This window comes from Pipra filicauda, unplaced genomic scaffold, assembly GCF_003945595.2.
Source record: "Pipra filicauda isolate LSUMZ 115617 unplaced genomic scaffold, ASM394559v2 scaffold396_size653610_pilon, whole genome shotgun sequence".
Lineage (NCBI taxonomy): Eukaryota > Metazoa > Chordata > Aves > Passeriformes > Pipridae > Pipra > Pipra filicauda.
This window is the reverse complement of record NW_024104527.1, coordinates 361,737-376,243: the sequence shown is the minus strand read 5'-3', so window position 1 is coordinate 376,243 and position 14,507 is coordinate 361,737. Positions and strand designations below refer to the sequence as shown.

The window sequence follows — 14,507 nt, the reverse complement described above, 5'->3', positions numbered from 1 at the left end:
TAGTTGCCTGTGGCATGTGTGTTCAGCCTTTGTACTGACATCTTTTTTTTTTTTTTTTTCTCCTTTCCCTTCTCTCGCTTCAGATGTTCATCAAGTACATAAAGGTTAGCAACCTCTTCTTTTGGAATGGTGAATGCTTGGGGCTTGGGGGGTTCTCTGCTGCAACTCAGCACTTTAATGCATGGCAAGAATAAATCTCTTGGTCTTTTCTGCTGTGGGCAGTCTGCAAATCCCTTGAATAAACAAAACTTGGAATTTCAAGGTTGAATGTGTATGTTAATGAACTCTTGACTCTGTGAGTCTTTGGAGTTTTATTTTAAGTACCTCTTATTCTTTAGGTGGAGTTGATATCACATTTTGGATCAGAACATTTTTGTCCTTTAAGTCTTATAAGGTAATATTTTTTGTTTTGCTTTGTCTTTCTACCTCCTTGCAGTGAGGATTAGTCTTTTTCAATAGTATTTGAGCAACAAATTCTAGTTTTCAATTAAAGTTATCTGCGAATATTTTGAATTGAAGTAGTTAACCTAACTCACCTGCTGTTTAGACTCCTTCATGTCTGTTTAAAGAAGTTTTGAATCTTTTTATTTGGTTCTCCAGTATGCAAGGAATAGTTTATATTTGTAGGGGGGAGCATGAGGGAACAGGAGCAGCTTTAGAGAAGGACATGAGCATTCAAGGCTGACCAAGCAAAATAGGGAACAAGTGGTGAACTAAAAAGAGCAGGTTTGGTGAGTGCTTTTAGAAAAAGTTGCTGTGTTTTTTGGCACCCCAGGTGCTTGCAGTTAGTAATGCTTGGAATATCCAAGTAGAAACACCTGTGTGCTTGTGGTTCAGAGGACCATCAGCCTCTGCACTGCTCCTAAAAAAACAGGTCTTGAACTTGGGAACTCTGTAGTGGTATAAGTCAAACCATATTTTCAGTTAACAAGACTGCTTTAAATTGGATTGATTTGATATGGTCTTGGCAGAACAGGTCAAAGAGAATATAGTATGCAAAGTGAAGTAGTTATGAATAGATACTCCTGAAGTTAGTCAAAGGTGAGGCTGAAGAGGAGGTGTAAGAACTCATGGAGAGCTTAAGACGAGGAAGTTTAGGCGTGAGTTAGAGTTAAAAAGGAGGAAAAGACTCTTTGGAATTAGTAGAATGAAAAACAGGATCTTGTTCTTGGTTCAGCATTTAAAAGCCTGCAGTGGACTTTGCGGATACCACTTTGAAAAAATAAACATACCTCCAGCTTGATCTTGGTTAACTGAATGCAACTACTGTGTTTCTAATTAACTTGCTACATGAAAGTAATAGTGCTTATCAATTAGGTAACACAATTACATAACTAATAGGCTAATATTAGGTTGCCTTTTAAAACTTTGTTCATAGGGTATTTGGTACTAGCATGGTTGAAGAATATGAAGAAATAGCTGATTCTCAGTATCAGTCTGAACGACAAGAACTCTTTGATGAAGATTATGGTAAACAAATATTTTGTGCATTTTTCCAGCAATTCACACATCTCCTGTGCTAGTCTGGTGGTTTGTTGTTTCCTGGTTATGATAAAAGATTTGACTGTTAAATTTACTGTGTGTCTTGTTGACAGTGTTCTGGGCTCTTCCAACAATCCTTTTAAGTTTTAAACAATTTGTTGAAATGTAACTATGTGGAAGGTTGCTTTAAAATGCTCGTACTAAGTCTCTCACTTGGCAGAATAGACAATAATTTCTTCATCTGCTGACAGTAGTCAAGGATTACTAAAATAGCCAAAGCAGCTCACACAAAACAGATTTATACTTAGTGTCCATAGCCCATTTCCTGTGATTGTTTTTATAATCAATGCTACATGCAATTGGGAAGGAGCTTATTTTGGCTGTAGACATGGTGTTTTAATTGAAAAATGCGAAACCATCTACCTCCAGCCTCTGTGAAGCTCAGTGAGTTGTTTGCTGCATCTGTCTTGTGAATCCTGGCTAACCCCTGTGTCTGACCTCTAACTTTATTTCTGTAGTTTCATTTTCACACAATCAAACTGACATAACTGAATGAAATGTTAAATCTTGAGGTTTATATTCTCTGTCCATGACACATTTAATTTTGATAGTCACAAGTGTTCTTCTTTATACATAGATTATCTGTTGGATTATAACACAGGAGAAGAAAAATCTTCAAAAAATCTTCTTGGTTCTGCAACAAGTGAGTATGATTTATTAGAAACACTATTGCTGTGCTAAAACAAGATGAGTTAATTCAAAGTAGAATGACATTTTGTCATGCAACATCTACAAATTTCATGTTCTTCTACTGAAGCAATATATTGTAATTCCTATTTAGTTTCATAGGAAAAAATGACAATTTCAAGTTGGGATATCAATCTTAAAGTGTTCTAAAAATAGAACTTTCAATTTCTAAGGATGTCTCTTTTGTGAAAACTTTTTCTGTATGTACAGATCCTGAGCACTTAAGATAATGTGAACCTTGCATAGGGCTGTAAGTAGCCAGTACTCATGTGCTGTAGAACCTTAATTATTTGGAACTTGGAAATCTGTGTTTAATGTGCTTTATTTATAGGAGACAATATAAAGATTTCCTTTGTGTACAGCTTGAAAGGGAGGAATGGAGAATTCTGTTTCTGAGAAGGCTTTATGTAAATGTTGTAACTTATGTTCTTTATAAGGGCTGTGTTTTTGGTTGTTTTTTTTTTTTTTTAGAGAACTAATAGTTCTTGACTGTCTCTTCTCACTTTTCGCTTTGGAAAACCTCCAGTGCAGGGTTTGTTTGCTAAGAATATGTGAATATTTAGTTTTAATGGCATTCTTAACTGCTGAATTATTCAGGCTAGTATCAGCTCCACACAAATTTTTCTAAGGAGCTCTTACACTGTTCTGCTCTTCCTTCTGTCTCAGTTGATGAAGATTTGTTCCTGTAGTGTAGATTTGCACTCAGTTAATGCTGTCTGGGCTCAGGCTTTCCTTTCATCCCATAGTGGATCAAAGCTACAGAATTCTCTATTTCCTAGAAAATAGTTGTCTCCTAAGAATAAAAAGGTCATGGCTAGGAATATTCATAGCTTAGAACAGTTTTCAAAAGGGAAACAGATAGTGCAAAAGGCAGATTCTTTCTAATGTTAGTCTCTCACAGATGAGAGAAAGCAATAAATTCTTCCCTGATGCTGCTTATCTGTTCTCTGTGGCTTTCAGACTTTCTACTCTCAAGCTGTCCTGATGATGCATATTCACATGATCTGTCTGTAAGGGCAGTATTGCAAGTTTACGTTCACTGTCTAAAAAAATGCAGTGACTTTTCTGTTAGTTTTTTCGAGTACTAAAGCAAAGATTAAAAGATTTAAAACCTCTGTTGCTGATCGTGCTCAGCTGTCTTCCTAAAGCACTGAAACGTTGCAGTGATCATTGTTCAGTGGATCTTGTTGTTGAGACCTTTTCTCTCTGGCAGTGTAGTCAGTGTTCCTCTTTTGGAAGGAGTAGAGTTTGTGGGTTTTTCTGTGGTGGTTTTCTTATATGTACATGCCTTCACAAAAGTGATAGGTTTCCATTTTGCATCAGTTGTTTTAAACAAGCAGTGAGGAAGAGGGTCCTCTGAGGGGAAGATTTAGGGATTCCCAGACATTTAATGTCATAGGAAGTATTCTGCAGTCTTCCACTAGTCTTGACATTTCTCGACTCACTTTAGTTCTGTTATGAGAAAGGAGCCAGCCTGTCTTTATTAGAGCTTTTCTATTTGAGTGTTCAAGCTTTAAATTTCTGGCTTAGGACCTTCCTCAGAGGTTCACATACTCAAGTTGTCAGCAAATTCCATGCTTAAATACTCTGTTTGTTTTACTATTCCATGGTTTCAGTGGACCCATGATCAGCAAGTACTTCTTGCTGTTGTTAGAAGGTCCAGCTGGTAAAGGTTAGGTGCAGGTTTCTAGCTTATTCACTTACCCTTTAAAAGGAACAGCTGCATCCCACATAATGGAATGACCAGGCTTTTTTAATGTCTTTATACTATGATTCCTTTCAAGCAAGTATTGCAAAATAGCAGATTGCTCAGTGCTGCTGATCTCTGGGCCCTCTGAGTGTGTCCTTGTTGAGTAGCTGTTGTCTCTTTTAGATGCTATCCTCAGTATGGTGAACATTGCTGCTAATATGCTCGGAGCCAAAACTGAGGAGTCGACTGAAACAGAAGGTATTTTATAGATGGTTGTTTTCTTTAATGAAAATTCTGTAAAATTTTAATTTCTCCTTGTTGTCTTGTTTAATGTTTCTGTGAAGAGTTGGATGACCTATGTGTAAGTGACTTTTTCCACCTTTTATGGCACAGCTGATTAGTGTCATGGAATTCTTATCTTACTTACTGTGAACAGTGGAACAAAGATGCCAAATTTGCTGAGGAAGGAACTGATATAAATATGACACATAGGCCTGTTCAGTTTTGTTCAGAGATCTTTACTCTTTGTTACCCAGCTGAAGTTGTAAAGTCTAATTTGCTGCTTCTTTCTGGAAGCATTCTGAGGCTGTCTACAATATCATGTTTATAAACTGACAGTAGCACTTTCATTCAAATAACAAATCTGCAATTAATTTGGTAGAGCAGTTAATAATCAAAGAAAACCCCAGCAACAAACCCAAACTCCAAACTCTTTGAAAACAAAGATGGTTCTTGACTTTTAATGTTCACATTTACCTCCTTCCTGCAGCAGGGAACAAAAGTGTGTCTGAAAATGTCACTGCCACTCCTGCAACTTCAACAGCTGCACCGAGACTACCTGAACCAACGCCTGTTCCTTCACCAGAGTAAGTGATTGGTGGTGGGGTTTCTCTAATTCCTAGCAGAGACCAACAGGCACTAGTCTGGAATCTTTGGTACCAGAATGCTCGGGTATGGCATACAGACATAAACAAGTGAAAAAGCAAGTGTTTGGTGAAGTCTGTAGTATGGTAATGTTACTAACCAGGGGAATTTATTGGTTTAGTTACTGTTTATATGTATTTCCATAATAAAACATTATAACATGTTTTGTTTTGGTACAGCAACTGACTTAATATTGGTCCAGGTTTTGTGGTTGTTCTCCTGCAAGGGAGACTAATTAGGCATTAAATTGTATTGCTGAAACTTCAACCAAATTATATGGGCAAAAATTCGTGTTTAAAAGCTTAATATATTTGCTAGGTTATCCTTAATAAAAATTTGTATGCAAATACACAGATTAGGTTGGAAAGAGGAGTTGTATATAGATTCTGGGACTTTTTTTTTTTTCACTTGATTGCAATTGTTGAGAATTGATTTGGCTACTTAGAGCCAAGATTCTACCTCTTAAATGTTAAGACATGAGTTGTGCTGTATTTAGAGGTTTTATAGTTTTCTAGTACTCTGGTTGTTGAGAGACTGAGGAAGTTCAGTGGGAAGGCTGAGATTCTTGTGTTTGCATTTGAAGATTGCAGCAGCAGAGTAAGGTGTTTACTGTGGAAGAATTTAGTCATATTTGAAGTGGTGACTTTTTTCAGGGGTGAGGGAAGGGGCAATATCTGGCTGAGAAGGCTTCTGTTTCAGAAGCAAGGGTTGAAATAATTTGTTTGTAAGTTGAGACTGAAGAGCACCGGAGAAAATGCTACCTTAGAGAATTTCTCACTGTCTTCAAATTGGCCCTTGGTTACCAGATGAAGCCTTGCTGATTTTTCTAAAAGATCCTACTTTTGCAGTCTTCCAGAGCAGGCATGTAAAACTGTTGAATTAACATCCTGTCTTTAACTCTTTTGTTGTAGACTTGTTACTACAGATATTCCACAGATAGATAAAGAGCAAATAGTGGTGGATTTGACTAAAGACAGTCCTATTGTTCAGCTTGTACAAGAGTATGAAGAAGATACAAGCCAGTCCACAGTAACCTTGCTGTCCAGTGATGATCAGGAAGAAGAAGCATCGACCTGGTTTGAACTCGAGACAGAGCAGTACTGCTGTGACATGGCAGCAGTGTGCTGTATTTCCACATTTTCGGAATACCTGTTTAAGTGGTGCTCAGTGGCAGCAGCCCTGCATCGGCAGCACAGTAAAACTGGAGGCAAGGACGGGCCAGCTCACCCTGCTGATGTGCAGCAGCCACAGGCAGCTCTGACCGAGTCTGTCCCTGTGTCAATAGATGAGCCTCTGCCCGAGCAACCGGACAGCAAAACCGAGAGACCATCTGGGTCTATTGCTGCAGTTGTCTTGAGCAGTGTGGTCCACGAGGAGATAAGTAATGAGACCACAGAGTCAATTGAACTGGAGCCGAGCCATCCTCAAACTGTCTCTCAGTCCCTCCTCTTGGAAGTTACTTCTCAAGTTAAGCCATCACCCACAACAGACGTGGTGTTGGAGCCTGCAAAAGAAGATGCAGTCCAGGTAGCACTGAGGGGGACTCCCCAGGTGGATGTACCTGAGATCAGTGCTGAAATGGAAAAGGCTGAGAGCTCGATTGTAGAAGAAAGCCCTGTAGTTTCTGAGACCAGTGTGGTCACTGAGGTAAAGGAGATGAGCACAAGAGAGACTATGGCTACTCCAGTGATTTCAAAGCCTACAAAGACTGTTCTGCAGCCTGAAAATACAGTGGATGTAGTAGCCAGTGTTGCTGGGGAAGGAAAGGAGAGCACTCCAGAAGTGCAGAAACCTATTTTGCCTCCTGTCGAATCTTCTGTGCCTGCCGAAACAAAGGAGGACGATCAGGCAGCTGAAGAAGCTTTAATGGCAATTCCAGTCTCAGGGGGACCACAGAGAACAGCTACAGACTTCTATGCTGAATTGCAGAATTCAACAGATCTGGGCTATGCTAATGGGAATCTTGTTCATGGATCCAATCAAAAGGAATCTGTCTTCATGCGCTTGAATAATCGCATAAAAGCCCTGGAAGTCAATATGTCTCTCAGCAGCCGTTATTTAGAAGAACTCAGTCAGAGGTAAGTCTGAAGATGGTCTTAGCCATTGACACAGAGGAACATCCCTATATGGAGAGTAACACAGGGTAGTTGGGTAGAGCGTAAATCACAGCATAAAGCTTTATGGAACACTGAGGAAAGTAACTAAGCCTGGGTAGGTGCTGGAGACCCAGATGTCTGTGTGTGGCAGAGGTTCCCTCTTTGTATTTCAGATACAATCACATTTATTTTGTTCTGAGGGATACTGCTGTGGGTTTTTTAAAAGGATAAAGTGTTGCCAGGAGGTAGGCACTAATCCTATCCCTAATCCTTTCAACCAAAGGGCGCATCCTTCTGTTGCTTTAAAACTGAATGCCACAGACCTACAATGCCTTCTTTATTGAGTTACTTCCACTTAAATTACTGTGTTATCCATCTGTAATAACTCCTGTTGAATAAGTGAGTGTGGAGAAGGAACTAAGAGCTTTCTGTGAGGGATGTATCTATATTAGTGTTTGTCTGTGGTGCTCCTTAGGGACAGGAGAAACGGGAAATGTACCAATTTCAGAATTGGTTCCAAGGAAGGGGCTCTTCATTATACTTACTGTTGTGTTGTCTGTCTCAGCAGTCAGTGTTTCCAGAATGAAGTTCAGTAAATTGGCACTAAATTCCAAGGTGTTGAAATAGATTTGATTTTAACCTTGGGAAAAAACAAACAAACAACCCAGAAAGACACATCTGTTTTATGTGCGAAACTTAAAAGCAAATGCCACTTGATATTTAAATAAAACTTTGGGCAAAGAGAAGTTTTTTCACTGGCGTAGTCATGGTTTCTGAAGACAAGTCTAAGCTGAGGAGTTTTATGCACTAGTATTTCAGACTTACATGCTCTTTGTTTTAGGTACCGAAAACAAATGGAAGAAATGCAGAAGGCTTTCAATAAAACAATAATAAAACTTCAGAACACCTCAAGAATAGCAGAAGAGCAGGTATGGCTTGTTGGAGTATTTAAGTGTTTTCCTAATTAAGAAAGTTTACTTTTAATGAAGAGTTGCAAGGAGTTGGAGAAATCCTCTTTCAGTTGAGCTGTATATCTGTGTTTTACAAGTATCCATCCCTTACTTCTCTGGTTTTTTTCTCCACAGTAGAATTCTTATCTATGTTCCCAGTTGTTTTAGAGTAAGGCCATTCCCAGCTCTCTTTTCTGATTTTGTATTTGAAGAAAAAAAATAAGTTATCAGCTGCTAATGGCTAAAACAATTTTTTTAACTTGGTTGGTTTTTCATATCTGATTTAAAGTATAGATAGACAAATTCTCTGCTGCTGAAGAGACCCAGCCTATAGAATGGTAGAGGGGTACAGTAAAGGCTTAAGTGAAATTTGCATTTGAAAATGTAACAAAGCTTTAGTTCATTCTTTAAAATGTGGGTTTTCCCTGCTCTGCCATCCTGGCTTTTCTGAGCAGCTGTGGAATACAGCCTGTACAGTCGTGCTGAATATTCGCTAAAGCAGCTGTGCATGTGGCATTGAGACAGTTTGGGACCAAGCCTGCGAAGTTTCTGAAGTGCAGCCCCAGGCCTGTAGTTTGCTCATCCATCAGCAGTGAAGAAAATGGCAACTTCAGATGTGTTCTCATTTCCGTTCTGTTTTTTGAAGAGTATCAATGCTGATCAGTCTCCTCTTGGTTAACCTCTCTGATATTCTACTCACCTTCCTTGGTTTCTCATAGGATTAAGAATCCTGTTAGGGCTCTTTCCGGGGAGCGGCTCCAAAGTTGTTGTTCCTGGCTCCTGTCATTAAGTGACTGGCTGCCTGATCCTGGGACAAGAGCTCTGTGTCAACCCTGAGACTGGAGCTGTGCCTGGTGGTGTGCATGTGTATTCTGTGACGTGGCAGTACTCAGCCTCCTGACAGCCACTGCCTGGAGCTGGCTGCTCACTCTGCCTGGAATGAGGGCAGCACAAGTCACTGTAATGAAATGCACTTGGCATAACTTTACGAAATGTTATCTGACAAGTCAAAATGTTACATAAAACTGGGCTAAAAACAATGCTGGATGGGTCATGTGGCTGCAGAGTGCCTGGCTGTGTCAGACAGAAAGAACACTAACTGTACACGAGTGCATATGATAGTGGGAACCTGACAAGCACTAACATGACCGTGACTCTCTTGAACGCAGGATCAGCGTCAGACAGAAGCAATCCAGCTGTTACAAGCACAGCTCACCAACATGACCCAGCTGGCTTCCAATCTGTCAGCGACTGTGGCAGAGCTCAAACGGGAGGTAATTACAGTTCAGCAGTATGGCACGAGGACTCAGAGGAAACAGATGCATAAACAGATCTCTGTTTGAAGAGACCAGAGTCTTTAAATGAAGCTTTAAGTTGTCTGTAGTGTTGCTTTCAGCTTGCTTTATCCTAAGCTTTTAGCTACAAATTTGAGTAGCTTGAGCTGTTTTGTGCACGGCAAAATTGATAATGATTACTACAGCCCTACAACCCCATGACTGTAGTCTGAGCTAAGGCACCTTTCTCCTTTCTTCACTGGATATTGTCATCTTTGGAGATTAGGGGGATCTTGGCAACAATACTGAGAATGTCTTGTCTCAAATGTTTGTTCTCCTGCCTGGGATTTCAAGCAGTATCATAAACATGACCTTTTTAATTTTGTGCCTGTTGCCAGAGACCTCCCTTGAGCTGTTTTCTAACACTTAGTGTGACTCCTTCTTTGATACCTGGCTGGCTAAGCTCCTGTTCACGAGTGCTGTGGTTAGTGAAACCACATTGAATCAAGTGATTATAATGGTGTTCTGTGAAGTACTTCAGTGTCAGCTGATGGAAAGCATCAATTAGATTTGCTATAGTGTTGCATCCATGCCAATTGTAAACCAGAGGAGTTACCTTCTAAGCATGCTTTTTTTTATTGCTTCAGGTAGGTTTGAATGCTCTTTACAAGGGGTGGCAGCTTCTCTAGTAATGCTGGTACTGTAGGCAGTAAAATACTGTCCTGTGTTAGCACTTAGTGGGATTCGGCCTTCACTCCTTCAGTGCTGCACAGCCCATAGACTGCATCAAACCTCTGAAGAATTACTCAAATTTGAACAAGTGTTAAGTGAAACTGAAGGACAGTGACTTTGAGAACACGTCATTTGTCTTTTAAAGTTTAAAACACAAAAATAGTAGTATCAGGAAATTATTCTGTCTTGAATAATTGTATCCAATTCCTGCAGGTTTCTGATCGACAGACTTACCTGGTGATTTCACTGGTTCTTTGTCTCATCCTGGGCTTGGTGCTTTTTGTGCAGCGGTGCAGGAGCCCTTCTCAGTTCTGTGACGATTACCTCTCAAAAATTCCCAAAAGCAATCACTACCCTAGCCCCAAAAGGTAACGTATTTATATTTGAAACTTAATTGTTATTGCAGCTTTTTTTGGTATTTCCACAGTCTGCTGGTACTGAAATATCTGCTTTAATTCTGAGTTGTCTTTCTGCACGCTCAAAATTGATGGCAAAGAGCCATTACTGCTTTGTAGTAACACTCTCCTAGAAGCATTTTGGGCCTACTACACTTGATAACGTGTTGCAAACACAGTGCTCTGTCTGATTGCCAGGCTGTCTTGGGCACCTCAGTTCTGTCTTTCTACCAAAAATGCTTTTTAATGCAAAATGTGTATGACAAAGTACTGAGAAAAATGTGTTAAAAAAGCTTTCTGGAATTTTCTAGGTGTTTTTCCTCCTATGATGATATGAATCTGAAAAGAAGAACTTCTCTTCCACTGGTCAGATCACAGTCTTTTCAGCTAGCTGGTAAAGAAGGTATTATTCATATTGTACATCTAGTTTCTAGTGTTACTCTTAGTGCTACACAATGTGCATATAGTTCATGTATGTGTTCTGTAGGACAAGGTGGTTTGTGAACAAATTACCAGATATTCATAGAAGTGTGCTGGATTATGCTAAAACCTTAAATGCAGTTTTTGATATCAGTTATGCTCTGCTCTGCACGTGTTTTCTTGGGGTTAGTAGCAATCCATGCAGGCACTCAGATCTGCAAAGCTGTCAAACTTGCAGAGTAGTTTTTTTTTACTTGTAAGTGTCAGACGTGGGAAGTCTGAGTGCCCTACTTTTCAGAAGTCTTGATAGTCTGTGTTTGAAACTTGGCAGGTATTTAGGATTCAAATTTAGCAACTGTGGTAAGAAATTTAGACCATTTATCTTGGCTCGGGTATGAGGAACGATCTGGTCTTTTCAGTATTCACGTTAGACTTGGGACAACTGAATTTTGATTTCTTAGGCCATCATTGTCATGCAAAACCAAGTGTTGCAGATTGTAGTAATTACCGAGTATGCAGCTGACACTGTTCTTTGGGTGCAGCAAACTTGCCTCACAAGTTTTTGTACTGTGAATGCAAGTGCATGAAAACTTGTAAGTTGAGTTGGAAATGTGTTGTAATAAAGACTAGCTAAGGCCTATGCTATTTTATTTTCTTTTTTGAAAAAAACACACTTTTCCTGCTTCATCTTGGAAGAATGGTTTTGCTTCCACCAAGGCCCTGGTGGAAGAATGCCAGACTGGTCTCGTGTCTATCTGAATGTCTGTGTCCTTGATAGGTGCACGTGCTTCTGTCCTGTCAGGGTCAGGTTGCTTGTTAAACACTGTTATGCTGGTTTGTTTTCTTAGACATCAGCTTTTGCTGACTCCTGCTCCTTTTCCCCAAAGGATGTTCTCTGCTCCTCTCCCATGGCCTAATTTATCAGAAAGCCAACCTGTTTTCAAGTGTGTGCCACTGACAGCTGCCATGACAGCACAGTGGAATTCCTCTGAGTGCTCCCTCACTTCCAGTATTTGTGTTGTGCCCCCTTAACTTACAAAGGGAGAAAAAAATGTGCCTGATAAGTGGAATATTTTGTTGTGTTGCTCTAGAGCTGGCAGTGTCAGGACTGCTAAATGTGTGTTTCCTCTCTTACAGTGGATCCAGAGGATCTGTACATTGTAGAACCTCTGAAGTTTTCCCCAGAGAAGAAGGTACTGTGGGGTGGGGTGGGAGGGCTGGTGGGGCTGAGGTGCTTGTGCTGGCAGGTGATTGAAGGCGTGTCTTTGCTGCTCTGCTTCCCTTCCAGAACCTCACTGTTTCTTTTTTTCACTTGTGATTTCAGAAAAAGCGTTGCAAATACAAAAGTGAAAAGCCAGAGACTGTTAAGCCGACAACAGAGTCTGTGCATCCCATAGCCAATGGGGAAATCAAAGGAAGGAAGCCCTTCACAAACCAGAGGGACTTCTCTAACATTGGGGAAGTTTATCACTCTTCGTATAAGGGCCCCCCATCCGAAGGAAGCTCCGAAACATCATCACAGTCTGAGGAGTCTTATTTTTGTGGCATTTCAGCGTGTACGAGTCTGTGCAATGGACAGACCCAAAAGACAAAAACTGAGAAGAGGGCTATAAAGCGAAGACGGTCTAAAGTTTCAGACCAAGGGAAGCTCATAAAAACTCTGATACAGACTAAGTCGGGGTCAATGCCAAGCCTGCATGACATAATCAAAGGAAACAAAGATATAACAGTGGGAACACTTGGTGTCACGACAGTGTCTGGACACATCTAAAACTAGCTGAACTTCTCAAACAGGAGAGTGTTTGTTCGTTTGAGAACAGTCTGTGGTATTCTGTGGGAGGATAGTGGGAGACAAAGAGCTCAACCAATTGGAAAGTATTCAGAAATTTGGTTTCTGCCTTTTTAAAATAGATGGGATTGTGTCAATCTTGGCTATAAGCTGCAGCTTTACAAGGCTGATAATTTCCTATGAGAACAGCTTGGGGGGAGGGAGGGCAGGGTTCATTTTATAAAGGTTTTTTTTCACAGTTCCTGGGACAGAGATTTTTTGAAACCCAGTTTGTTGGGTGGAATAGGGATAAAAGCCTAATCCTCTTCCTTTAGCTTTGTTCCTATTTCTTGCACCTTCCCATATTTATGTGCCTTTTGTCTATTTATAATGCCACTGGAAGAGGGGAGATACAATTGTTTGTCATTTGATTTATTTTGTAATTTCTCTAGCTTTTTTTGAAGATGCAACACTACAGTGCTGTAAAGGGACATGTGTTGGCCTTCAGCTGGACTCGGTAATGTGGACTGGATACTGTAAAAATACCAATAGATGGACTTGCCTGACTAGATTCTGGTTTTGCAAACTCTGAGGAAAATACGTCACCAGGGTTGGTAACTGTCTATTTGCACCTTGAGTCACAAATGTGAGCTGTAGTCTGTGCAAAATCAGTGACGGTGGCTCTCCAGGATTTCCCCTGTGCAGTGGAACCTGAGGCTGATGAATGCGTTTGTCATCTCAATGGCCTGCTGCAGTTCTCTGAAGGAAGTGGATGAAGAATGCTCACTGTTGTCGTGCTGAGTTCAGTGAAAGCTCAGCTGAAGAACGGGAGGGTGAGCCTGGCACAGCCAGGCCATTCTCTGAGCCGGTCCGGCTGCGCTGAGTTTGCAAAGCCTTGGAGTCTGAGCAGTCGGGCTGGTTCACTGGGGGTATTTCCACAACGTTTGCTTTTGTATTGGCTAACAAATGTGCAGTGTTGGTATGGTTGGTATTTCATATTCAAGTGTTTTTTATTTTGACTGTGATTGTATATTTGGATACTATAGGATGTGTGGTTGCTAAAATGTTGTGTGATTCTGAATGAGTGGAACAAAAGGTTATTCCTTTTGACAGGTGTTACAGGTTCACGTTGTACAAAATAAGTTAACTTATTGAGCACTTTTAGTGGTACCCTTTTTAACAGATCTAATGCCTTTCCTGGGTATTGTATGTAATGTGACTTATTTAAAGACTTTGGTTTTTTTGCTGCTTTCTTGTTAGTTTTTGAATACTTTAAAGTGATGTACTTTCAGAGTTGATCTGCACAATTAGCCAGTCAGAGCACATGAACCAGACGTGTTGAACCTGAATTCAGAAGGGTGTCAAACCTGGATTAGGAAAATACATACCACCAGAGTGCAGCATCCAATGTTGTGGAACAAGAGTATGTAACTACAGAGCTGTAGTGCCATTAGAAACTGTGAATTTCCAAATAAATCTGAACACTTTGTCTTTCATTTACTGGCATTTTTCCTTTGAAAATGAAACTTGTGGCTTAAATTGTCTGAGAAGGACTGTTCTTTAATTTTCAGTCTAGGACTAGGACTGGGGTCCTTCAGCCCTAGTAAGGAGTTCATAAACTCAGCCTAGATGTGTTTGTCTATCTAAAGAAAGAAAGGGGGGAGGTGAATTCTGAAGACCAAGCTGTGCTTTGTCTGAAAGTTCAGGAATTGTGGCCCTGTGAAACTGCTGGATAAGTTTCCAGCAGGTCAGTTCACACCTTGCCCAGGGGGATCCCTGGGCGTGGTGGCTTTCTGTGAGAACAACGGCATGAAATGACCTCTTGATACTCAGAGCTAAGGTTTGTGAAAGATATAAAAGGCCCTGAAAGGAAAAGGTTAGGGAGTCGTTTATTATTTCAAACCAGAGTTTTCAGCTTGGTTTGCCTCTTACTGGTCCTTCCCTCCTAACTTATTTCTGTCAAGCACAGCAGCACTGTGTGCAGCCAAATGCTGAATTCACAGGCTCTTCAGCACTGATTTTTTCACTT

General features: G+C 40.4%; 1 protein-coding gene across 2 annotated transcripts in view; it reads left to right on the top strand.

Annotated features, from left to right (window-relative positions):
* The window catches only part of SUCO (SUN domain containing ossification factor), a 38,068-nt gene extending 24,094 nt beyond the window's left edge, over window positions 1-13,974 (top strand). Inside the window, exons 12-24 of one of the 2 annotated variants that reach the window (XM_027734872.2) lie at window positions 84-104; window positions 339-394; window positions 1,379-1,470; window positions 2,120-2,185; window positions 4,103-4,177; window positions 4,689-4,785; window positions 5,755-6,921; window positions 7,781-7,868; window positions 9,059-9,163; window positions 10,109-10,263; window positions 10,602-10,693; window positions 11,848-11,903; window positions 12,035-13,974. In XM_027734872.2, coding sequence (XP_027590673.2) covers window positions 84-104; window positions 339-394; window positions 1,379-1,470; window positions 2,120-2,185; window positions 4,103-4,177; window positions 4,689-4,785; window positions 5,755-6,921; window positions 7,781-7,868; window positions 9,059-9,163; window positions 10,109-10,263; window positions 10,602-10,693; window positions 11,848-11,903; window positions 12,035-12,481 — 2,517 coding nt within the window. In that variant the 3' untranslated portion in view covers window positions 12,482-13,974. The remainder of the gene's footprint in view (window positions 1-83; window positions 105-338; window positions 395-1,378; window positions 1,471-2,119; window positions 2,186-4,102; window positions 4,178-4,688; window positions 4,786-5,754; window positions 6,922-7,780; window positions 7,869-9,058; window positions 9,164-10,108; window positions 10,264-10,601; window positions 10,694-11,847; window positions 11,904-12,034) is intronic. The other variant, XM_027734874.2, reaches the window with a different exon arrangement.
* The last annotated feature ends 533 nt before the right edge of the window (window positions 13,975-14,507 follow it).